This window comes from Syngnathus leptorhynchus, chromosome 20 (genome assembly GCF_054491065.1).
Source record: "Syngnathus leptorhynchus isolate UIUO chromosome 20, UIUO_Slep, whole genome shotgun sequence".
Classification (NCBI taxonomy): Eukaryota; Metazoa; Chordata; class Actinopteri; order Syngnathiformes; family Syngnathidae; genus Syngnathus; species Syngnathus leptorhynchus.
In genome coordinates this window covers 5,016,599-5,041,147 of record NC_141214.1, presented here as the reverse complement: position 1 = coordinate 5,041,147, position 24,549 = coordinate 5,016,599, and the positions used below count along the sequence as shown (strand labels likewise).

At 44.1% G+C, this 24,549-nt stretch overlaps 6 protein-coding genes across 14 annotated transcripts; 4 read left to right on the top strand and 2 right to left on the bottom strand.

Moving 5' to 3' along the window:
- Positions 1-267: 267 nt before the first annotated feature.
- On the bottom strand, positions 268-2,318 carry ssr2 (signal sequence receptor, beta). Of its 2 annotated transcripts, none has more exons than XM_085900330.1 (6): positions 2,260-2,318; positions 1,641-1,801; positions 1,469-1,567; positions 1,095-1,203; positions 941-1,018; positions 268-871 (listed from the first exon to the last, which is right to left on the bottom strand). In XM_085900330.1, exons 1-6 carry the CDS (start codon positions 2,308-2,310, stop codon positions 761-763), a joined length of 609 nt encoding a protein of 202 aa, XP_085756456.1. In that variant the 5' UTR covers positions 2,311-2,318; the 3' UTR covers positions 268-760. The 2 variants fall into 2 exon arrangements, with proteins under 2 accessions (XP_085756456.1, XP_085756457.1); XM_085900331.1 differs by having other exon boundaries at positions 2,244-2,309.
- On the top strand, positions 1,702-10,867 carry thap7 (THAP domain containing 7). 3 transcript variants are annotated; one of them, XM_085900324.1, is made up of 7 exons: positions 1,702-1,827; positions 7,247-7,332; positions 7,828-7,907; positions 8,020-8,157; positions 8,324-8,425; positions 8,834-9,789; positions 10,745-10,867. In XM_085900324.1, the coding sequence occupies exons 2-6, from the start codon at positions 7,330-7,332 to the stop codon at positions 9,768-9,770; spliced, it is 1,260 nt and encodes a 419-aa protein (XP_085756450.1). In that variant the 5' UTR covers positions 1,702-1,827; positions 7,247-7,329; the 3' UTR covers positions 9,771-9,789; positions 10,745-10,867. The 3 variants fall into 3 exon arrangements, with proteins under 3 accessions (XP_085756450.1, XP_085756448.1, XP_085756449.1); XM_085900322.1 differs by lacking the exon at positions 10,745-10,867 and having other exon boundaries at positions 8,834-10,638; XM_085900323.1 differs by lacking the exons at positions 1,702-1,827; positions 10,745-10,867 and adding an exon at positions 4,695-6,969 and having other exon boundaries at positions 8,834-10,638.
- LOC147041025 (low-density lipoprotein receptor class A domain-containing protein 4-like) lies at positions 2,678-6,776 on the bottom strand. The gene is made up of 4 exons (XM_085900329.1): positions 6,407-6,776; positions 3,931-4,088; positions 3,804-3,854; positions 2,678-3,705 (listed from the first exon to the last, which is right to left on the bottom strand). Exons 1-4 carry the CDS (start codon positions 6,582-6,584, stop codon positions 3,283-3,285), a joined length of 810 nt encoding a protein of 269 aa, XP_085756455.1. The 5' UTR covers positions 6,585-6,776; the 3' UTR covers positions 2,678-3,282.
- On the top strand, positions 10,803-14,609 carry LOC147041023 (protein S100-A13-like). The gene is made up of 3 exons (XM_085900332.1): positions 10,803-10,961; positions 12,372-12,503; positions 13,841-14,609. The coding sequence occupies exons 1-3, from the start codon at positions 10,953-10,955 to the stop codon at positions 14,009-14,011; spliced, it is 312 nt and encodes a 103-aa protein (XP_085756458.1). The 5' UTR covers positions 10,803-10,952; the 3' UTR covers positions 14,012-14,609.
- A 121-nt stretch (positions 14,610-14,730) lies between these two features.
- sema4ab (sema domain, immunoglobulin domain (Ig), transmembrane domain (TM) and short cytoplasmic domain, (semaphorin) 4Ab) lies at positions 14,731-20,776 on the top strand. Of its 4 annotated transcripts, XM_085900321.1 has the most exons (15): positions 14,731-14,894; positions 15,173-15,228; positions 16,458-16,681; positions 16,750-16,910; positions 16,971-17,030; positions 17,111-17,209; positions 17,334-17,427; positions 17,534-17,656; positions 17,735-17,862; positions 17,956-18,137; positions 18,428-18,572; positions 18,664-18,853; positions 18,922-19,037; positions 19,135-19,387; positions 19,471-20,776. In XM_085900321.1, exons 3-15 carry the CDS (start codon positions 16,582-16,584, stop codon positions 20,127-20,129), a joined length of 2,310 nt encoding a protein of 769 aa, XP_085756447.1. In that variant the 5' UTR covers positions 14,731-14,894; positions 15,173-15,228; positions 16,458-16,581; the 3' UTR covers positions 20,130-20,776. The 4 variants fall into 4 exon arrangements, with proteins under 4 accessions (XP_085756447.1, XP_085756446.1, XP_085756444.1 ...); XM_085900320.1 differs by lacking the exons at positions 14,731-14,894; positions 15,173-15,228 and adding an exon at positions 15,730-15,919; XM_085900318.1 differs by lacking the exons at positions 14,731-14,894; positions 15,173-15,228 and adding an exon at positions 15,940-16,022 and having other exon boundaries at positions 19,486-20,776.
- Positions 20,777-20,925: 149 nt separating this feature from the next.
- Positions 20,926-24,094, top strand: LOC147041021 (uncharacterized). 3 transcript variants are annotated; one of them, XM_085900327.1, is made up of 9 exons: positions 20,926-21,418; positions 21,833-21,939; positions 22,059-22,172; positions 22,249-22,305; positions 22,386-22,523; positions 22,838-22,885; positions 23,008-23,121; positions 23,273-23,380; positions 23,446-24,094. In XM_085900327.1, exons 2-9 carry the CDS (start codon positions 21,841-21,843, stop codon positions 23,530-23,532), a joined length of 765 nt encoding a protein of 254 aa, XP_085756453.1. In that variant the 5' UTR covers positions 20,926-21,418; positions 21,833-21,840; the 3' UTR covers positions 23,533-24,094. The 3 variants fall into 3 exon arrangements, with proteins under 3 accessions (XP_085756453.1, XP_085756451.1, XP_085756452.1); XM_085900325.1 differs by lacking the exon at positions 20,926-21,418 and having other exon boundaries at positions 21,740-21,939; XM_085900326.1 differs by lacking the exon at positions 20,926-21,418 and having other exon boundaries at positions 21,740-21,939; positions 23,443-24,094.
- Positions 24,095-24,549: the final 455 nt, after the last annotated feature.

Genomic DNA, 24,549 nt, shown 5'->3' with positions numbered 1-24,549 from the left:
GCTTTCACAATAAAACCGGAACTACTTCAATGTTAATTTCATAAAACTGTTAGTCTTAATATACTCTGTAATAAAGCTCTGACAATAACTACGGAGCATGATATAATGAATAAAATAAAGTTAGTGTTGATCTATAACTGTTTCAAGTTGAATTTGTGGTTAAAAACATTTTCAATTTAGATGAGTAATTGAGTGTCATGTGCTTTATATATTTAGTAATAAAGGTTGATCGAATAGAGTACACAAATGAAACCAGGCACTTCCAGGTTTAGTAAAAAAACCACCTTGTTTTTATTGATATTGAAGTTTAACAACTTCAAAACTGAGTTCAATCTAGTTATAAACATTTATAACTGCCGCTGTAAATGTTCTATCATTAATACAGGGATGAGAATTTTCCGCAGACCTGCGTTTGTTCCCGTCAAAAGTATCATTTTCATGAATCGTGTAAATCCGTTAAGAAAATGTTGTTTATATATGGGGGGAGCGGATATATATATATATCATCGCCCCCCCCCCACCACCAGAACTACTTTTTAGTGTTTTTTTCACATTTGCCATTCTCATCCCTGCATTAAGAACCTGTTTTTTGACATTGAATAACTGGCACACCTTTCAACCCCCAATATGGGTCATTAAGATTCTCAGACCTCCTGCGCCTATTTAACCCCTTACATACCAACCCGCCCCTTCAGTCTGAAACCCTAAATAAAAAAAACAACAACAAAGGTGTATTTTTTTTTTTCTTCTTTTTCTTTCTTCAGTTCTTCTTAGGCTTGGGTGAGTCATACTTCCTCTTGCTGGAATACCAGAGCAATAGTGGGATGCCAATGGAGGGGAGGGTCATCACACCAAAGGCGGCCCAGTCCAGCTAGAAACAACAAACAAACAAAAAGGTAAGCAAATAGAGATAAAAAAAACATATTTGTGTGTGGCTTACATAATGCGGGGAAAAGCGGCGGTCAAACTCCCTCTGCGCCAAGATGCCTCCCTGGCCAGGGGCGCTGGTGTAGCCCACCTATTAGCCGCACAGAGCATCTGTCACTGAACTGTCAACCTTTACAGCCAATTCAAGTCGAATTTGAAATCTGTACCACAACTTGTCCGCCCTCCTGAGCCAGGTAGCTGACAGATGCTGAGGTGAAGTTAAAGTAGCCGGCCTTCAGGGGGCGCAGTACGACAGTGTGGGACACGTTGCTGGCTCTGATATTCCACCAGGTTAAGGTTGAGAGCATGTAAACAATTCATTGAAGAAGTGCTACAGAAAAAATTTGTTACTATTATGTAGGAGCCAGAAGCATGAAAAACTATAATCATAATAATAATAGTAATAATAATTAACAGTTGGCTGAATGAGTCTCAGTGTGTATCGTGTTGTTGATGTGTGTTTGGTGAGCTGTCATCGCACATTTGTCTACTGGCGCCGTTCACGACAAACTCCATAATAGTCACTGGCTTTCAAGGATACGGCGCAATCCTATCCCATTTCACGTTCAGCATTCCCGAAACGATTCCAAAATCTTCGGGAGGGAAAGAATCATCCGACAGTTCCACCTCCAGAGCGGCACTGGAACACAAATACGTACCAGTTAATTGACATTCAAGCTGATTCATCGATGAGCTAATATGTAGAAACCTACCTGGATCCCACATTGTAAATGTTGTATTGCAGGGTCAGGTCACGGCCCTCCACGGCGTATCGGTTGAGCAGGGACTTGGACGCTAGCAGACGGGCGCCTTCTTCTCCAGAGCCCAGGGCGATCAGCGCCAGGACTAAAAAAATGTGCAGCATCTTCATCATCTGGAAAGCAAACATCACAGTAATTGGTAAGAGACAATCTCAGCACTATTTGCATACATTTGTGTCAACTTCAGCTTGAGGGCTGCTGTCACACATTCAGTGCCGTAAGCGTGTAACCTAATGTATAAATGCAGTGGTATTAACATGGATAATTTAAAAGGTGATACATGCACAAAATCGGCTTTGCTTAAAGCAAATATTGAGCCCACATGTAATATTATATTGGACTGCAATTACCATTATGAACCGAAAAGCGTATCGTTCAACTCGCTAGCATTCACTAGATTGTCAGAGACGCCTACGTGGAACAGACAGCATAAGATCATTTCCGTAAAGAAGAACAGACTTACACCAAGAGCGGTGTCAAATATGCAAATGTCTAGTTCTAAAGTGTCAATGTCGAGATAAAAGCACAATTTAACGAGAAAAAAGAAGAATATACCAGGAGAGATGGTTACCTTCTGTAACCTCTTTTCAGACCAGAGTAGCGAAGGGCTGCAAACACGCATGCGCAGAAATTAAAAACTCCAGTTGGCATGACGTGTACCAGGAGGCGCTGCATGTGGCCTGTCTAATCCACAGCGCCGTCTAGTGTATTGGAGGTGGTAGTGTCTTCTGTCCACTCCGTTAAAAATAAAATTTAATACTATTTTCTTCTTTTGTAATGATATTGGAAGAAACTGAAATCATCATAATCATACTTGAAATAGTTTTGATTTCAAACGCAGTCATTAAAACAAAATTATATGAAGATATTAACTAAATATGATCACCATTATGGAGACAGATTTTAGATAACAAATATGAATCGTCCAACTTGCATAACTCCAGCCGTAGAAATAAGAAATGACAGTCCTTATCACTTTCAGCCTTTTATTGTAAACTGCTACACCTTATAAATACAAAATCTTTGTTAAATAACATGAAAATGTAAACGACAAGGATATTTTCTTTTCTCAAAATTCAGCGTCTATACTTGTAGCTTAAACTCAAGTCAATCGGACCGACAAGAGTATATTGCTGTGCATGGCTTATATGGAGGATGCGTGGTCCTCCTTCCCGTGTTTTGTCGATTCAGAGGCAAAAGTGCTTGAGGTGGTGACATCAATGTCGCCGTGAATATGAAACGAAAACAGAAACTTGCTTCTTGGTCTATAATACGATAAAAGAAATGTCTACATATACGCCCTCCGACTCAAGCAAAAAGCTTTAGCAGCTTGAAAAAAATCATCAAAAAGCAGAAGCATTCTCTGTGCAACTTCAGCTAGCTTTTTTTTTTTTTTTGCATCACAAAGCCCAGTACATTCTGTGAGTAAGGACTAATGTTTATCAGGGCACTGAGTCCAAGTGTAGAGCAGAAAGACATGGAAAAGCTTACAAAAATAGACAAAAACACAAGAGATATTTTTTTTTTTTAGCACCGCATAGAAAACATTTGATAACATTTAAATATCACAAAGAAAAAAGTTTGGTTGAGTCTCTCAAGTGACTGAGGAGTTATGAGGGACGGCCTCAGTGGAGGTTGTGTTTTCAGCGGGGTTCCAATGTGTCTGTAACCTTTTTGGACCTGGGGGAGTACTTTTACTATAGGAGTCCTCTATAGTCACACTGTAGGAGGGCGGGGGGCTCTCGGACCTCTCGCCGCTGCTTCCAGACTCCCATTTGGCCACCCGTGGTCCGGCGTTGTGCATGTAATTGTCTATAAGGACATTGCGGTTAGGCGGCGCCCGAATGCAGGAGCGTTTCAGCTCCGGATGTTGCCGGAAGTAGCGGGGTGCCTTTTCCTCCCCGCTGGGCAAGCAAATCATGGGGGGCAGGTTGACGGTCTCCTGCGGCATGTAGGGGTAGGTGGGCTGCAGGCGACACAGGTGCTGGTGTTGCACCAAGACTGGTGTGGTGCGGCTCTGGAACCCACAAAGCCAAAAACCACAAGATGAGTTTTTAGTTTTTGTGGCAGGGCTTATTGTAGAAAGAACAGAAAAGGCAAAAACACATGACTCACCTGGCCTTGTCCATGTTGACTCAGCACACCATCCGGCCACCCACTCGCGTCCTGATAAAAACACGTAGAGACTCGTTACAAGTTCTCCGCCAAGTAGACGCGAAAACATTCGCGGCTCGCCACTCACCCGTCGGACCTCCGCCGTCGGGACTTCCCGCGCGTGGCCCAGCCGGCCGAGGAGTGATAGGGCGACGAGGCGGTAGTGCATGAGAAGGCACACGACGACGGCCACCATGACGCTCATCGCCAGCAGGATAAGTATTATCTGAACCAGCTCCAGTTCAGCTGTGGACACGAGAGGCATTGTAAGGGAGGCCAGATGACGTGAGAAAACACAGGCGACGGTTACAGTGATGCATTGGTCGTCATGGTAACTAAACCTTAGCTTTCCCCATAAAAATGATCAAATCAAACCTCACGTGTACACACTTATTTTTCAATCATTCAATTCAAATGAAACTTTTTTTTTTTTTAAGTTTCTGCTCATACAGTACATCAATTTGGCCCCCTACGCCAGTTTCCCATAGCAACAGGAAATTTGGCAGCCATGAGTAGAAGTCTCAAGAAGCCCTGCTCAAAAGCACACCGGAAGTCTACCGTTTTTGGTTTGAATCAGCCATTTGAGCAGCCCCTTGTCTGTATGTATCGCATAAATATAATTCTCACAGGATCGAGTTGTACAATTCGTCTCATGGCTCGGTGTATATTTGTTGTGGTAATAACGGTATGCAGTAGCGGACTCCATTGGTGCATTTTGCTTTATTTCAAACAAGGGAGTGATTGCATTGTAAAACTAGAGTGGAGAAGGGTGATGGTAGCAGTGGGGGGGGGGAGCTGGATGAGCCATGTGGTCTGGGTTGTGGGGGATCATTTATTGGACCATTTATTACCCAGACGCGTCTAGACATAATACACACACATGCACAGTGTTTAATCACGGGAGAGCCAGTCAAAGAGGAAAGAAGGCAGGGCGCAGCAGATCAGACGCCATCTGGCTCATTAGCTATGTCTCTAATCCCAATCTAATATTCAAAAATCCTGCATGCAAATGTGATGCAAGTCTCCTGACCTTGCCTATCTGACCTTGATTTAAATAAATGTCAGCACTTGCAAGCTGATGAGCTTCATTTTCAAGACTTATATTTCCAATAAAAAAAAAAAAAATAGGAGTGCCGTTATACGTATATACACCGATCGAAAATAGAAATATCACAATTTCATTCCTGTATTGATTTTAAATGGAGCAGATATTAGAGTACAACGAAATGCTTAACTGGCTCAGAATTGCCCCCGAAATGATGACTTAGAAAAATCGTGCACATCAAAAATAAAATGACTGACTATTAATTTGGCTACGTGGGAAGAGGAAAAAGCTAAATGTCTTGTGTTGGCTATGCGCCATGCAAACAAAGAGCAAGGGAAAGAAGACAAAGAGTTAGACACAGACCCTGGCTGACAGACCTTCACCTTTCACCCTTGACCCCCACCTAGCTACCCCCCAGCCTTGGGGAGGAACGACCCCCAGACAGACAGCCGGCTATAATGAGGAGTCTGGTGCATCGCAAATCAATCTGGATGTGAGGGTTTTTTTTTGTTTTGTTTCGTCTTACCCCCGTCCGGCCTCGTTCCCACCACCGCACGTCACAACAAAAATCAGCATCGGTGCCTCTGCTATGCTTGAAATCATATTTCCTTTGAGAAAAACCAGGCCAGCTGAGGCAACAGTCAGCGGATTGTTAACGCTCAACAAAATCTGCATTGTTTAGTGAATAAATGCAGGATTGTTAATACAACTCTTGTATCATCACACTGCTGCTTCAGTTTGATCCATCAAGAATGCAAACAAACTAACAAAGTCAAACTACTCAGGTTTCCAATCTCTTCTAGAAACAGAATCTTTAACACTTAAAAAAAAAAAAAAGTTAATGTGCATGTATGTGTTTATAATTTTTGCCTTTTGTGTTGTCATTGCATCGTGTTAATTTGTAATTAGTTTTTTTTTTTCTTCATGCAATTTGGGGAGTTAAGTGTGTTCTAAGAATGTAAACAGCCATGGGGGTCATGTGTCACTTAAAATATTACACACGGAAGAAAAAGCTACAAAAGCTTGCGGTGTCATGGTTTTACATAAATGACATTTCCATACAAGAGCAGGTAGCACAAGCTTCACCAGTCACTTCATTAGGCACACCTGCACATGATCTGCATGTAAAATGTTGACGTTATCAACAGTGCAGATTTATTACTAAATATCTTGACTAGCCTTCAACTAATGCATTTCCTACTGACCGTTATAACACTGAGGTATTTTTTTTTTCTTGCATAATATTACTGGGTTTCCTTATGTTGCGGCCAACACTGACCAAAATACATAATTTGCTGCAAGTGCGCTGTAACGCAAGCATTCTCCCTGCACTGCAGACTGCATATTAAAAAAAAAAAATCACAAAATCTGTCATCATGCAATGGAATAAGTAATGCAAGAGTTGGAATACACCTGCAGACATCTTACCCCATCATTCAGGCGTTTACATTCGGACACATAAGCATTGAAACACAGTAAAAAAACAATATTTAGAGGCGGAGAGTGGTAGATGACTTACATATATCCATGCCCTGTGGCTGGGGTCTGGTGCAAGAGCAATAATCATTGGACTGTGTGGGGCTCGAGTTGTGCAAATGGGCCGCTGGGTTTCGCATGAGACGGCTACCGGGACGCCGGGGAAGTCGGGGCAGCAAGGAGGAGCCCGCGCCGTTGCAGGCAGCCCGGAGCCTCCGCATGCAGCCCCTGGCTACATGACCGTGCCCCCCAGAGGAGCTCGGATCCTCATTTGGACTTCCAGCAACCTCGCCATAGGATGGGGAAGAAAGAAAAGATGTGCAGTCCGGTGCTTTGCATCCGCGTCTGACTGCTGCGAGGCGTTGTGATTTACAGCTCACCCACACACCCCAACTTCGTGGGGGAGGACTGGATGGGGGACAATGAAGGGGAGGGCTGGCCAGACACATATCCTCCAGAGTCCAGACAGCCTCTGCATTAAAACAAACACATAGAGAAAAAAAAAAAGAAAAAAAAACTCCCCCATCTCTGACCGTGACCTGCAGACAAGAGCTCGTTTGCATACATGCATGCGATGCCTACAGAATTAGGTTCACAAGAATGAAGGTTGTCAACTCTGTGTTCAGTATTTAATAAGAATGTCATGGATTGTGATATTATTTAAAAATCAAACAAACACCCATTTTGATCATTCAACAACGCATTTGTTTTGGCCATTAAATCCTGATCGTCTTTTTTTTTTTAAGAATACTCTTTACGTGTTTCGGTAATAATTTACTATAGTATTTTGAAAAATAGAACCATGTATTTTTATGACGTAACCTACGCCAATATTTTACGCTACTGTCTAGCCGTTAAAGTTGTGTTCATATGATAACCCTAGTGTACAAAAAGTGACGTCATAAAACCGGAAGAAGGTGCAAGGCAGACACAGCAGCCATCTTCCTGAGGTCAACTCTTCTGTGCATGGTAGTATACTTTTGTTATAAACGACCAAACCGTCAAATGTAAATATTTTTCAAAGCCGTGAAGCATAAACTGGCGTATTTGCTGTTTTGTCGCGTTTATGGTTATTTGCCGAGATGGTTCGTTCCGCTCTGGCGTGCAAATTATTTGGCGTTCGGCTAAATTAAAATGTTAGCTTTACTGCAGTTAGCAACAATGTGAGACATCCCACGGGTTTAAAATTGTCATAACACGACTTTTCGATTATTTTTGCAACATGCACGAGCACTGAGATGTGATAAGATGGAGGCCCTGTTAGCACTTAGCATATGGCAACCAAATAAGCACTACGCATGCGTGACTTAAAGGAGATTTTTCTAGACTGGATTTTTTTAAATTTTAATTATTCCAATTCACACATTGCAGTGTTTTCCTTTTTGTGATGTGGCTATGATAAAAATAAACTTCAATGCTGTCGTTTTGACCATGATATAAAAATGTTTTATTGCCATCTTTCAGATGCCCAGACACTGTTCTGCTGGCGGCTGCAAATCCCGTGACAACCGTGAGACTCGTAATGCTGGCATCACATTCCACAAGTAATAATAAAGCATTGTCTACATTGAAACACGTTATCCCCCTATTCTTGCATCGCTGAACTAAAAATGGACCATTTATGACAATGTCAACTGCAAATATTTGATGGCACAGGTTGCCCAAAGAAGCCTCTCGTCGGGACCTCTGGATCAGCAACTCCCACCGTTCCGACTCCTGGGACCCTCAGACCAATTTTGTCTACTTTTGCTCAAATCATTTCACGCTGGAGAGCTTTGAGATGGCCAGTTGCAGGTCAGTTCACAGCAAAACCAAATACATCACTGCCTGGTTATGGCTAATAACGGTATTTTTAAAAGAGTTTAATGTCCTGATGTTTTGGTTAGCAACAAAGTTCAAATGGGCTCAGCATTTAACTCTTAAACTGAGATAACTATTCACTACCATTTTGTGCATGCAGTGGCATGAGGAGACTTAGGGAAGATGCGTTCCCCACAGTGTTTGATACCTCATCTGTGAGCAAATCAAAGTGGGTGGGGAAGATCCTGAAACAAGAAGACAGGTGAGATGTTATGTCCATGTTAGGGAAAATGATCTCGATTGGCTTTGTACAAATAGTCTCAAAGTAGTCTCTAGTGTATTGTATTTCATAAAAACATATAGTATTGATAATTAAAAAGAACGTGAAAAAATAAATATTTAGTGCATCTTTATTGTGCAGTTTGGGCTTTGCCCACCAGGGTGCAGTATAATATCCATCCATGCAAATACAAGATGGCCACAACTACTCAGTGAGCAGCAGTATTATTAATTTTTCACAGATGACAAAGAATATTTGCCTGTTTGTTTTTTGAATGCATTAGCATTTGCAACTTTTAGCGAATCTGCCGAATTCACCATATCACAACGATTGCCATTGCAACCAGTCATGCTGACTTGCTTCTATCGCTTGGTCTGTTAAACTGTGAAGACATGGACCAGTTTCAGGTGAGCAGAGCACTGCCAAGTGTCAAACTCCTGAAGACACCACGGCCCAGGGGACCCTCGAAGCTGAGAACAACGAAGAGCAACCCGGAACTTCTCAAGAAGCAGCAGAAGATGGAGGGCGGCCCTCGCCACCTCCGCCTGCGTCACCACCCCGGCCCGTCTCGCCGTCGCGCTATATGCGGCGTCTCCCCCCGCGCCCGGGCTTCTACCTACCCAAGGAGCACAGCTATGCTCAACTATGCCCGCTGCTATGGCGGAGGCGCTACGACAAAGCCGTGGACTACCTAGAGAAGACCCTACGGCAGCTGCACGCCGCCCGGCGCCGGGAAAACCGGGTACGAGCGTCCCTGCTGAGGCTGCGTGACAAACAGCAGAGGATGCAAGTGACCAGAGAGGATCCCACGAGCAGTGACGGAAGCGCCGCAGACAAGTACTGCTGTTACTGCGGGAGAGGTTCCAGAACGTCCGAAACTGAAAAAGGTCCCGACCCGGTGAAGACTCCTGAAAAAGACTTAATCCAACTTAACTCGAACGAAACCAATTCTCAAAGTTTCCAACTTTCATTCCAAGCTGCACAACGCTTGCCCGACCGTCAAAGTGAGTTCAAAGGCAAGAGTAAAAATCAAGACCTGCAACAATCCACGTGGATTCAAGGCGAAGCCGAGGCCCAGTTCGTGCTGGTCCCAATCTCCGGCAAAAACCTGCTGCATAACTATCTGACCATCGACGATGTCGCTGGCCAAGCTCTCCCACTGTGCGAACCGGACTCCGAGATCGTAAGCGCTCCGACTGGGAGGGAAAACCAGCAGCATCCAGTCAGCAACACTTCTCTGGAAGATCTAAGTGACGACGTGAAGGAGAAACTGAAAGAACACCTGGAAGGCTTCCACCTGCAACTCAGCAACGAGTTCGCCAACTAACAAGTGATCGGTCATCACGGTATTTAATTTTATTTTATTTTTTCAGTTCACTGGAAGCATATGTTGCATTTAAGAGTAAATAGCCTTAAAGCTACTTATGGGCACAGGTTGCATTTTTAACAACCACACCCAAAATAATCTTATGTCAACACTACCTGTGTTTACTGGTGATTGGAAGTGGATGGACATTTGTGTGTTTGCACTTGTGTACGTGTGTTTTTTTTTTTTTTTCTTACCTTTTACATTCCATTGCTTGACATTTGTTCAACATACCGAGACGATTCTCTGATCGGGTGTGGCGGGCGACCCCTTCTTCCCATATTTCAGTGGCTTGGTGTGGGCGGGGGCTTTTTTTTTGGATGAGCCCCAACTCCCTTTCCCCTCTTTTTCAACACATATTTAACAAGACACACCCTTAACACCCCCTCAAGGACATCATCTTTGAATAAATCCTCAACATCTGCTGTTAAAATTCCTCCAGTTTTTTTTTTTAAAGAATAAATTCCTTTGGTTAATTTAAACCAAAATGTGGAGCGGCCCCTCTCACCCACACACACACACACACACACACACACACACTTACGCACTCTCCAGTGACGGACTTTGCTCATAAAACCAGATCGAAGGAATGCGGTTGTGCCTGTTTCCTTGTCCTCCTTTTCTATTTTATTTTAATACGATGAATTCAAAACTGCTTAACCATCATTCTTCCACTTTAATGCAAATCAAAAATTCATGTTAAAAATCACAAACTTCAGCTTGTAAAACAAAAACAGCAACAAGACTGTCTTAACTAAAACTTTCCAGATGTGGGCTTGAGGAACATGACAATTTTTTGAACACACACACACACTCACACACAATCACAATAGCAACACACACAGCGTCATGATGTCACATTATGGCGCATTTGCTTCCCTTTTTACAGCTCCTTCTTCCTGCTTCCCCCCCCCTTCTCCTCTTGTCTTTTGCAGAGAGGGGAAGGAGGGAGGATCCGGGACGGCTGCCAGCTGCTGACAACAACGCAGATACACACACACACACACACACACACACACACACACACACACACACACACACACACACACGCACACACAGTGACACACGCTGACACACACAGTAAGAGGAGTGGATAGACACGCAGGACCAGAAAAAGTTGCAACATTCGAACCAACAGTCGACATGCCTCAGGTAGGAAACCGACGCAACCAAACACACACATTCGCATAGATTTCCAAGCAAACACTTATTTTTAATCACAAAAGCGTGTTTTGGGTCTTGTGAACAATCCATTGACGCGTGCATGTTGTGTTTAAAAAAAAAAAAAAACTTGTGGGCGGCGCGCGTCTCGTCTGAAGCGGTCAGTCGTGGACGCGCGTCAAAACTAGCCGACCAAAAAAAAAAAAAAGCGCTTTTAAAATGGTTTTCTTGACATCCGAATAACTTTCTAACTTGCTTTCGTGTCATGAATTACACAGTTGAAGTTGCGCACAAAAGCAGTACGAGGCGAAACGTCTTGGTGCGGCGACGCTTGCTAGCGGCCCCTCCCTAAATGTATGAAGAAGTTTTTCCAAAAGTCGGACGGCGCACGCGCGTTATTAACTTGTTTAATTAAAACAAGATGACGTTTTTTTTTAAGTTAAGTCAACCAAAAAGGCAGGATCGGATCCACTTGATCGCCGAAATCCCTCATCTGGGGCCATTTGAAGTTCTCCAAGGGCCATACAACATATATAGTTGAATTTAACAAGCATGTCTGTTTGTGTGTGTCTGTGTGTTTTAAATAATTTCAAATATCAATGGAGACTGTATTGAGGCTGCCATGTTATTTTTTATTGCTTATCTCCATCTGAGGTGATGGAAGCAATAAGTGTAAAAAAAAAAAAAAGGCCATTCATAAAATGTTCTTAAAAGTAAAAGGCCTCCACTCTACATGATTTAAATTTCTAACACATAAATATCATCCTGCTGTATGGTAACCATGAGAATACAAATAGGATCATGACAGACAATTGACAATAATAATTTAATGAGTGTTGTACACAAATACATAAAAACGGTTCAGCTTTAAAGTTTCTAAAATATACTTTCAATTAGTTTGTTCTATTTCATTGAAACATTGTAGCCGAGAACGATGACATCGAGTGTAGAGGTGAACGACTTGCAGCAGCTTGTCATTCTTAAAAGAACAAGGGTGTGGTGTTTTTTTTTTTTTTTTTTTTCTTCAGTGTGTGTGAGAGAAAGCGAAAGAGACAAAGCTGCCTGCCTGCATGCATGGAATAGCTAGTTGGTACTAACTTGAGTTTGTGTCATGTGACTTGATATTCATGTGGCTCGCTTGCAGTTCTAAAAAGAAAAAAGTCATAAAAAAAGAAAACTGAAGAGAAACTTAGCTCAAAGAAGCCCAAAATACTCATCGTAATTTAATTTATGGACCTTGGGGAAAAAAAAAAACCCCAGATAGGCCCTCTGGATGCCAAATGGAATTTCCAAACAATCAGTGTATTATATTACAAATTGTCCGAGAAATAAATGATTCCACAAGTTTTGAATATTGTGATACTCGGGTGGGGTAACATATCTTGTCCGATACCCGTTTAGTACTCGGATTTGGAGGGCGCCATCAACACGCTGGTCACCCAGTTCCACTCGGCCTCGGCCGACAACGGCCCCACGCTAAAAATGGACGAATTCAAGGGGCTTTTATCCTCTCAGCTGCCCACCATGGGCAAGGTAAGACTGGCAAGCACCCACACACATATAGATTTATAGTAGTTTGGGCGTGGCTTCATGTTTCTCACACATAGCCTAGCAAGGAAGGAGGCTGGCTCTTGACAACGTGTGCGTCCGATCGTGCGGCGTGGGCGCCTCCACGGACTTAAGCAACGTCTCGAAAAGATGCATGCGGGGGGTGGGGGGTTGTGGGGGTTGGAAAGCGGAACTCGTGGCCAACCACACTCGCAGCCTTGGGAGCAAATCATATTGTCCAAGCGTCTTTTCCACGACGTTCTGGTCTGTAAACACCATGATTGATACCTTTTAAGCGTCTCTCGAATTGGAAGCTGTTCTTTTTTTTTTTTTCTGCAGCATTGTGATTTTCTTGTTGCGGGTCAGATTGACCCATTTGATAGTCTAAGCAGAAAAAATGGATTAAAGATAGCGTGATTGTGAAGCACCGCTTACAATTTCATTTTCAGACAAAAAAAGCAGCTTGTATGTAGCCAAGGTATCACAATGTTAATTCGATTAGATTCATTCATTTTAAAGTGGGGAAGAGCATTTCAAATCAAACAGTCAATTTTCCACAATTGAATTCAGATTTTTAAGCTAGCCGGCCCCGGGTTGTGCGTTTTTAATGGTTCGCGTCAGTCTTCCGACAGCCCCCGTGATCTTTTAGCGCATGCTTTGAATTCCTCCAGTTAACCGTCGGCCGTTGCCAGCAGAAGAAGGAGCACGGCTCGAATATAGCCGTACATACTTTGTGGAACTGTTAAAGCCTCAAGGTGTATTTACTCTTCGGACACAAAAGTAGAGGTGAGAATTGGAGACGGGCGTGTTCGGGGCTCGGTGCTTTGCTGTGTTAAGTTGCAGAGGCAGTACCTTTTTTTTTTTTTGTGTGTGTACTTTACAAGAACCATTTTGAAATGTTTCAACTTGCTACAATTAATCCATCAAGTAGTTATGTATCGTTTATTTTAATAATTAAGAAAAAATGCTACATCAAAGCTTTCTGTTCACGTAAAAGTGAATAATTTTGAATTTTTAGATGAAAAATATGATGCTTGTATTATGTTATCTGTCCATGGCATTTCACATTGTGTTAGCATTAAGCTAACAAAAGGCAGGCAACATTTACACGTTGAATTCTTTGTATTATGTTAAGACGAATTAACGACAAACGAACCGTCAAACTGCTGTTGTGAAGTGAACACAGACATTTTTCCCCACTGTCCCGCCTCCTCAAACTTTCTGTTGTGAAGTCACAACGTTAGCATGGTGTGTTGGTAAATAAATTGCATCACAAGTAAAGCTAAAAACCTAATTTGGGTTCCTTCCATGTGTTTTCGCAGGCCTTTATGTCAGAACAGGGCCTGGGTGAGGTCATGCGGAAGATGGGCGTGGGTGACGGTGAGGGCATCTCCTTCTCCCATTTCTGGAATTTAATCCAGAATCTAGCCACCTCGCAGCTTGGCCTCCTCGGCGGCAACAAGGGCACCTCGTGCAGCTGCGCCCTCCTGTGAAGACCCTCAACAAATCAGCACCAAAAACAGCAACCAGGTTCCACCCCCATAATGCCCCCTGAAATGTAGAACCCACAACCACCATCATCAGGTTCGGGGGCAAAATATAAGAAGATGGCCCATGTGCAAGGCATTCCATTTTTATACGCGATCATCTCTATATGACAGGTTTTAACATTTCCATCATATGTTGTGTAATAAAATCCAGAATCAAAGCAGGCTAGTTTTCTCTCTTACCAAATCGATTCACACAACAAAAAAAAGCTTTTGCATTTTTTTTTTGTTTTTGTTCGTTTTATTGAGTTAACAAACTAACCTTCCATCAGCAAAGTGGGATTGCTGGTGCTCTTAATCAAAGTATAACAGAAATGAATAATCTCGTCATATCCATCAAATTTAAAGGGTACAAAAGGTCATACCTGCTCTAATCATTAACTCACATTCATGTTTTTTGTTTTTTTTTTCCTTTCTCATGTATAGTCCAAAAAGATTGTTTACTTATTAAATGTATTTTATTGGCAGTTGGGTGAGATCAGCGTTGAGTAGAATCAGTTTGTGAAATAATGTTTGAATAAATTCATTCCTTGTGCACAATTAATCTCGAGGTATGTTGTCACAGTGCTTGAGAATCAAAATTGTTCTCATGTTTTCTATGCTTGTACAAAACGACGACAATAAAATAGGTAGACATTGTTGGCTTTAACAGGCGGTGGCAACAAACTCAAAATGAGGTCCTCCAACCCACGCCAACTCCTGACGTCACTCCTTCGGCATCGACACAATGTTGGGAATCCCCCCTCAGTGGGCCCCTTACTGGCTGTTGCCGGCCATTGGGGGGCGCGAGAGACAACTAATATTGGTCAATATCAACGACACCACAGTGGTATAGTATTTAATTTTTTGGGTTGACAGTATTTCAATTAGTTGCAAAAGTTGAAATGATGTCACAAATGCTGCATCAAGTTGTGGGTGGTAGTTTTACCCGGCTTTTTGACCACGTGTCTGTTTTCAGGTCACCCCGTTAATCCTGTTTGACTAATCTCCTTTACTTCTGATTAGCCTCTCCCTACCTTTCCCTGCTTTTTCGAGGTTAACTTGTTTCAATGAAATTCAATGACTCAAGATCGGTGGTGAGCTTTGACTGCTCTGCTGTCCATGCAGGAAAATTAATGGGAGTTCGTCTACTCGGAGAAGATGGATGGTTAAAGATCTGACAGGTACTTTTGCAAAATCACGCACCGGGCGGGGGAATCCCCAACAAACCAGATTTGGGATTAATTAAATGGTGGACATTAATTAAACTTGTGTGGATTGAACAGTCTGTACCCACTTGGAAGATTTTGTACTAGTCACGCCTTGTACACTGCAAATCGTAGATTGCATGCAAAACAATTTTTTTTATAGTTTACAGACTGTAACAAAAATATATAACAATTGATATCCGTCCATCGAGCCATGGTAGAGTAAATGTATGTATAACAGTTGATATTAAATGATTGTTTCTACAGATTTTTATTTTCCTGATCAATTTGTTGCAAAATTGGTGAAAACGTTGGTTGTATGTAAATAAATAAAATGATTTGGGTAATGTTGGATAGAAAAATGGCGAAATTAGTGTTATTTTGTGCAGCATCTTTGACTGTTGACCTGGAGAATATGTGATTGACAGGTTGCTTCAAAATTTGGCTGTCACACGGCACACTGGGACCACCAGTCGTGTGTCTTCGGCCCCACTGGTGGGCGGAGGCAATTTGTTGACATAGTAAAGACCCAATTCTCCCTCTCACCCACTCACGCCCTCCACGGTCAGCGTTTTCGCCGCGCCGACACGCGATTGCCTTGCAGCCGCTTCCTGCTTTAAGCTCTCCGTGGTGGGGGGGGGATAGAACCGGCGGTACCGGACGATACGTAAGCGAGTTGAAATCATTTATGGCTATCTTGCAATGTGCACACCTTGTTTGTGTTATGGCTTTAAATGTTTTGCACAAAGACGACGATACGAAGAAAAAAGGTTGTTTGCATGAAATGCTCTTTTATGGGAGGCTCATGCAAACATCCAATCGCATATTTCATCTGTTCATCGTGTATTTTAATGGCAACATTTGCAGGATTTAGTTTAATAGTGAACCGGCTCGGTGAAGAGCTAACTGTTAGCATGTAAGCTAACGTAGCAGGGTTTTAGTGCGTGTGTGGTATTTAAGCGCTCACATAAACGTCGTAAAATACAAACTCCCATTTGTGTCTTGACTTAATGTTCGATTTGCCCTCATTTAATTCACTTTCTTGCTTAGTAACGTTATAAATAACTGGATTAAGAACTGCATAGGAACAATGCTATTTGATTCCTGTATCCTCATTAATAAAGAAAGATGGAAGTCTCTCTTTTTGTCTTTCTACATAACTCCAATTGTATATATAAAACCTGCTTGTAATCTGCCCCTCTAAGCTGTCTCAACAATGGGTGCCAACGGAAAAATGGGGTCACAGCGAGGGTCGCTGCCCCTGCTCTCAGCGTCTCTTTGACCCCCCCACTGAGGACCATCAACCCTCCACGTCAACTTTGCGCCACGATGGAAAGTGGCTGCCGTTTGCTCGCCGTTGCCGTGACTCTGCTGTGCTGCGTGAGCTCCTCTGTGACCACCCCGATGGCTCGGGTCTCCTTCCCAATGGGTGAGTGAAGACTTTTCTTCATTCCACGTACATGCCGTTTCTTCTCTGATCTTCATATGCGATCACAGGCAGTCCCGGGCGACTCCTCACCCGCTTCAGCAGTGCCGACGTGGGCAACACCACCACGCTGCTCCTCGGCGACCACGGCGATACTCTCTTCGTGGGCGGCCGTGACATCGTGCTAGAGCTGGACGTCAGCCTCGAGGACACCATAATCCTGAGGAACAAGGTAAGGGAAGGCGTGCTAAGTGGGAGATGTACAATACCGAACATTGCGTTCTTCTGATAGTTGGACTGGAAGCCTTCGGAGAAAGACCTGGAGCAATGTTCTATGAAAGGCAAGAAGATGGCAAGTAGCTTTTTTTGCACACATTTCACGATCCAATTCTTGTTCTTTAGTCCAACTTTTTCTTTTCTTTCCTTTTCCAGACGGACTGTCCAAATTTCATCCGTGTGTTGCTGTTCCTGAACGCCACTCACCTCTACGCTTGTGGAACATTCGCCTTTAGTCCACGTTGTATCTACATCGTAAGTTTGCCTTGCGTAAATATATCCATTCTGTATACAAAGTCGAAACGATCGATTTAATTGACTGACCGACTTAATCACAAATTCCATATTCCCTGGCGTGCGTCTTAATTTACTTTTCCAGAACTCCGATACATTAACGATGAGCCTCAAGGTCGACGAGGGACGAGGTCGCTGCCCTTATGACCCCTACCAGCGCAACACCGCTATCATCGTAGGTCCGTGACGCTAAAGTGTTAGCTTACTGCTCCCGTCCATTTGTTACCACCACACACGGAAGAGCTGTCAATCAAAACGAACATGCCTGTCGTGATGTGTCGCCAGACGGCGAGCTGTACACGGGCACGGTGGCCGACTACCGTGGCAACTGGCCGCTCATCTCCCGTCACCTCAGCGAAGGCTCTCGCGTGGACCTCAAACTGGACGACACGCTGGGATGGCTGGAGGGTAAGGACATTGCGGAGGGCACGGTCATTTTGTTGTTCAGCATATGAAGTTTTTTTTTTTTTCCCTTTCTACGTGCAGATCCGACTTTCATAAGCTCCACCTTCGTTCCGGACGAGGGCAAAATTTACTTTTTCTTCAGCGAAGTGGGCCGGGAGTACGACTTTGTCGACAAGTTCATCGTTTCACGCGTTTCCCAAGTCTGCACGGTAAGAACGAATAGACGGGAACCAGGCCAACTCGCGTGAATTCGATATGACGCAGGATCGACTAGACTTGTTTTCCGATTTGTTCTTTCCTAGAGCGACGTCGGAGGTCAGCGGACGCTCCAACGGCGCTGGACCACCTTCGCCAAAGCGCAGCTACTGTGCCAGGCGGACGGCGAGCTACCCTATAACGTCATCCAGGACATCGACAGCCTGGCGCCAACCGAGGGCGCGCCGACGGACGACACGCTTTTCTACGGCATCTTCACCTCGCAATGGTCAGTAAGATGTTTTCCTTCATATTTATTTATTTTTTTTGGTTCAACTGTTCCCAGGATATTTGAAGTCAATTTTATTTATTCCTTTATTATGTAGAGAACTTTATTACAGCTGCAGTTTCTTTAAGGAAGTTAAGAGGATTTTTTTTTTTCCTGGCAAGAACAAAAGGAAGAAAAAATTCTCCACACGTGATTGGTCATCAGGCATCCCGCGTGTCTTCTCCTTCACACTGTATCATTTTTCCATGTCGAGTCACGCGTCGTTGATTTTGTTTGCCCTTTTAACCCAGGTCAATCAATTCGGGACTGTCGGCCGTGTGCTCGTTCCGCTTGGCGGATATCAAGTCGGCCTTCTCGGGCAGCTACAAGGTTCTCAACCGTGACACGCTGCAGTGGAGCACCAGGGTGCAAGAGAGGGTGGCTAACCCGGGCCAGGTCAATGTCACCGAGATGCAAATATTTTTCTGGCTGTGGAATATTGAAGAATGAATAAACATCTGAGGCTCTCCTTTCCTCACATCTTCAGTGCGGCTTGCACAACGCATCAGACAACGCCCTTCGCTTCGTCAAGGAGAACTTCCTGGCGGACGACAGCGTACGGCCAGCGGGCGGAGGTCCTACCATGGTGTCCGCCGAGCACCGCTACAGCCACCTGGCAGTCCAGAGGGTCCGGGCGACAGACGGCGTGGACTACATGGTCCTCTTTCTCCTCACAGGTGAGGCTACTTTGTGAGAGTATTTTTCAGGATTGCGAAGAGCTCAAACGTCTTTGATGGTGTTTCAGAGTCGGGGTACCTTCACAAAGCGGTGCTGCTGCAGAGCGGTGCTCATGTAGTGGAGGAGGTGCAGGTGTTCCTCAAACCTCAACCTGTCAAGAGCCTCAAGCTGTCCATACCCAAAGTACAGCCATTCCATCTGACTCCAATGGCCATTTTTTTTCTTTATAGTAAATATTGAAATAGTCTCACAAGATTAGCTGCCGTCATTTCTTCAACAGGGCTTGATCTACGTCGGTACATCGGAGGGCGTGCTCAGGTTCCCGACGGCCAACTGTTCCTTCTACTGGACCTGCGCCCAATGCGTCCTTGCTCGGGACCCCTTCTGTGGGTGGGATGCCACCCGCCGGGCCTGCGTGGGGGTCTCCGGGACCCACCTGGGCCAGGACGTGGAGAGAGGCAACGTGGAGAAGGCGTGCGAGAGCGCCGCATCCGTGCATAGAGCTCGCTTTGGACCGAGCAACCTCCCAGCAGGTAAGCCACATTTTCAGTCCAGAAGTACGAGAGGAAAAAAAAAAGCCAAGAAAATTCAGCTCCAGTTGTCATCTGTATATCAGCTCCCTGTCCCGCAGGTGAGCAGCTGTCGGTATCCCTGCACGAGGTGGTACGCCTCACGTGTCCCGCCGCCTCGCGCCTCTCCCGCCAATCGTGGGAGCGCCCCAACAGCCGCCTATCGCCGGAGCTCTACCTCCACCTGGACGACGGTAGCCTGAGCTTCGTGGCCACGCCCGCCACTCTGGGCCACTACCTGTGCCTGTCCGCCGAGAACGGCTTCCGGCAGACCATGGCCGTCTACCACGTCAAGCAGAAGAGCGGCCCCCTACCCAGCCCAAAGGGACCCGAGTCCACGCAGCCGGGCCGCAACTTTTCCTTATGGATGATGAAAGCCACACCAAATGAGGCTGTCTACCAAGACGGGGACTCGCTTCTGTCATCCCAGACCCCTTCTTACTTAAAGGAACTGGTGGCCGTGTCGGTCCTCTTAGTGCTTTGCCTGAGCGTGCTCTTCACCATCCTCCTCTTTGTGGTCAGAGAGCGATGGCATAGCCGTACCGTGCCGCAGCAAGTGGTAGCCGATTCGGACAGACGGACTTCAGAAGAGCAAGAGGCCCTCCAAGTGGGGCCCGCGCAGAGCAAACGCAACGGCCACGTCCAGGCCGCCATCTCCAACGGGCTTGCCGCTTCCAACGGACACTTGCCCAACACGCCCATTTGAGCACCGGCACTCCAGGTAGGAATAAAAAATAAATAAATATTGCTGTACTTGTCATAATGTGACAAAGATCAAATGGTTATTTTCCCAGAATATTTTTCAAAACACATTTTCACTTTAGGGAATGCTTACCCACTTTTAATGCCACGTGACTGCAAAATATACAGTCCTCTTATTTTAGTAGACTTTGGTACGAAAAATGTCAATTGTTAGTAGGAACTCAATGTTTGCACACGTCGGGCACATCACAAACTTTATGGAAGTCTTTTATATGGGTTTTTTTCTTTTCTACTCAACGGTGACGTGTTATAGGATGGCATTGCTGCTCCTCAACGTGCCTTTGCTACACACTTGGACCCTGTCATAATGTGACTGCTGAACTATTCCCTGTGTTCATTTTGAATGTTAAATGTGAACATGGTACTAATGTGCTTTTTGACACTTTTTAATTCACTCCTTCAGGGGGGGGGGGGGTGACCAAATATGCTGATCATCCAAGGACTTAAGTTTAACTCCCTTTGGATGCTCTTTTTTGTTTTTTTTTTGTTGAGGGGGTCGGATTGGTCTATTTTCACATCTGGACCGAATCAGTAGGGCGCAAACACAGCTGTCACGATAGAGAAAAAAAAAAAAAAAGCAAGACGCTGAATTCCAACCACTATCATAATAAATATTGTGTTATGTGAATGTCTTTCGATGTCACTCAGGATTTAGCCTTATTAGCTTTGTGCAGTATACGTTTCAGAATACACTGTGCTGTGTTTACTGTATCAAGTTTTAAATGGGCTCTGTAGCGCTACCACGTGGCCAAAAATATTAAACGCACCCTAGAAAAAAATTCTGAAGATACGTGTTTTAAAAAAAAAAATAAAGGTAGAAACTTCTTTTATGAATATGTATATAGTTAAAACATGTATATTTGGTTTCATTTTACACATTTAATTTTTTTCAAAATATTTTAGCATTAGTATTTAGCATTTTTAAAAAACACAACGCATTTTCCACATTTATTATATAAGCAATCACCACATGGATGTTATTTTCTCTCTTGGTTATATTTAACATTTACATAAATTTTTCAATAAATTGAGCAACGTCATCACATGATGACATCACCAGACAGCTTCCCTTCCCTCCTTCCTCTCTCCCGGACTGCAAGTCTGCAAAAAGTCTGCAGCGGCCCGTTTGCTGCAGTGCCATCACACACACACACATATACACAATCTCACACTCTAATTTTAGCAGCTTGCCTGTCCAACAACAACAAGAGGTTGCTTGGTGACTCGGCACAGGTAAGAACACCTTTTTCTATTTGTATATGTTTCTCATGAGATGCACGAGTGCTGGATGTCATTCCAGAGCACACCCAAAGTCATACTGCAGTCACCTCCCACTTTGCTGCAGTGTATCTTGAGCAATTTGATTTAATCATCCACAAATGGCAGCAGTGATGGAAATAAGTGAAAATTGTAAAATCAAAATGTGCATTTGCACAGCATGTGATAAAGTGTTTTGAACATGATCGATGGTGTGCCTAATGATTTGGCTCGTCACCTGCCTCTTTAAGAGGCCTCTCTCTCTGGTCTAAGTCTGCTAGAGGACACAGTGACGACTCATGCACCCATCAAATTTATGTTTATTGCATGCATGGTTCCCACCACATCCTGTAAATATGTCCCAAAACTTTTGTCCACACAATCACAAAGGTATCGAGATGTCCCAGAACGATCCGAAAGAAACGACGCCCCCGCCGGGGACTCTTAGCCCGGGCCAGCTACAATCCCACTTCAAGATGGAGCCAAAGACTTTGGGGGTGAGCTAGTCAGAATGGAACCATGAGACCAACAAAACATGCTAACATGCTGTCTGTTTGCTGAAACATGCCATCTAAGATGAAAAAAAAAACAATAGCAACTGCCTTGTCCTCTTCAGGCCATTCAGCTGGTCATCGCGGTGTTGATCCTGTGCCTGAGCATGTCCGTGCTCCGGGAGCACGAGATCCACTTTACGGCCGACGTGGCGCTCTTCCTCGTCGTGGTCGTTCAGGTGGGAGGAGCTAGCGCTAACATTTAGGTTTGTTCAGAATTTTGACCTCCTTCACTGATCCACTTCTTTCTACCAGGTCATCTTGTCGGGGTCTGTGTTGATCCACAGTGGTAGGAGGCCCACTCTGTTTTGGGTGAGTGGGCTTTCAAAAGCAAAGAGCCACATGCTGCTTCACCAAGACATAAGAAATTGTTGTTTCTGGTGGTTTTGCAGGTCAAATGCGCCCTGGTTCTCCATCTGATCAGCGCCGCGTTCGCCACCGCCGCCCTCGGGCTGATGTCCAAGCACCTCCCGTACAGGCAGGACTCGTACCACTGCGAACACTGCCGCCGCCTGGAGTACCACGCCGTGGTAATGCAACTACAGCCAGCGCTTGCATTGCACCTCGTTAGATAATTAAATGTCCCGTGAGTAGCGCTCGCTTCATTTAGCGAGTCTTGTCCGGTGCAAGACTGAAACAATGTGATTGCAAGATGGAAGGAAGGTCTACTAGCTTAATGCTAACATAAATGCGAAACATCATTGACAGGATATTAAAATTAGCATATCCTTTTTTGTGCTTCTTAATTATCTTTTCCATTAGAGATCAGTGCTGCAATACTAGATTCTAAATTCTACGCATTAGTGGCCCCAAAGCCAACTTTTTTTATGTTTTGTCTTCGCAGCTACATTGTTTCAGGAAATGCACCGAGCTGGTCGAGCAAAAGTGCAAAGTAAGCAGACAGCCATCGTACATTTTCTTTTTGTTCTCTTTTTTTTGTTTTTTGTTTATGCATTCAGCCCATGTGGGACATTTTTGCTTTTGTGCTAAACGAGTAGGTCTTGCTTTGTTTAGATGCTCATTGATGGCATCCTGGGGACGCTGGTGATCTTCCTGGTGCTGGAGTTGCTGATCTGCATTACCGCCATGCTCTTCGGTCTGACCGTGCTCGCTGCTCGCAGGACTCAGGTCATGACCTCACCTGCCTTTCCATTTGGACATGATCTTTTTTTCATTTCTATAAATAGCCACGTGTTCTGATCTGATTCAACTCCACTTCTGTATCCAACTTGTCTAACTATTGAATTTTCATTTATTTTAAAATGTTGTTGTTGTTCAGGCTCCAAGTGAGCGACCTCGCTACCCACAGACCCGCCCACCACCATCGCCGGTTGTTCACGCTGTTCGAGCCACTCCCCCTGCGGCGACCGAGCCCTTTCCATCCCAGGTACTGCACGCACACACACACACATGCATACACACACTCAAGAACAACTGTTTGTCTGTGAGCAGGTAGCCGTGGTGGTGACCGAACCTGACGCCGATCTGCTGGAAGACATCGCGACCCCGCCCACCGAACCTCAAGTGGAGCCCATTTAAACTCTGCGCTGTACAATAATGCAAACAATTGGAAAATGAGCTGTTGACCGTCACACAGCCACGATAGAAGTCTTGAAAGAAATATATCTGAAGTTTAGTTTGTATGATATAATTGAGTCACATCACAAAAAAAAAACATGATACTGTATTTCTGCAACTAGTGGCCAGGGGCTTTAATTTACTTAACTGCAGATGGGCAGTGGGCATTATGGTGCTATTATAAATGTATGTACTTTTTGCATATTATTATTATTGTTCATTTATTTATTTCATTGGATTTATTTACTAAAACCAAATGTAATGTGCTGTAGAAATGTCATTTTGTTTGTTTGCGAGACGGCCACTAATTGCGTAAATACATTTTGTTTATCCACAAGTATGACAACAATGGCAGTGATGTTTTTTCATAATGTAGCACATAGCACGCTTATCTTCTTTTATAAGCCTTACAGTACATCAAAATATTGTTCATCCCCGGTAGTGCTGAATTGTGATCTATATTTACTGTGTCTTTTATCACTTGTTAATCTGCAATCACACTGTATATTCTGTAAAAGTGTCAAATAGAACCTTTCAATCATGAGCAGATAGTGTCATGATTATACTTGCATTGTTCAATAAAAGACACAGCAGGTCCAAGAAGAACTTTCTGGAACTTTTGGTGTAAATACACTCAAGGTAGAAGGATATGCACCAACATTTTAAGAAGAGCCCCCGTAATTGCAATTGAGCTTGATATTCCACAATTAGACTCTTTTAAAAGACATCTCTTCATACACATACCGTACATGTGCAATATCCAAAGAAGCGCTTTTGCCTGACTTGAATTGAGCTTTCTCGGCTTCCGTACACTTCCGCTTCAGCGAGCAGCTATCTCTTCAGGTTGTTGTCATTTGGGCTATCGCCTGAGTCATGTTAACTTTTTACAAGCTCTCCATTTGCTGTATATATGTACACGCATACATGTAAACAATGACATGAAAGGAGAATAATTGTTAGTTGTTAGGTCAGTCTGAT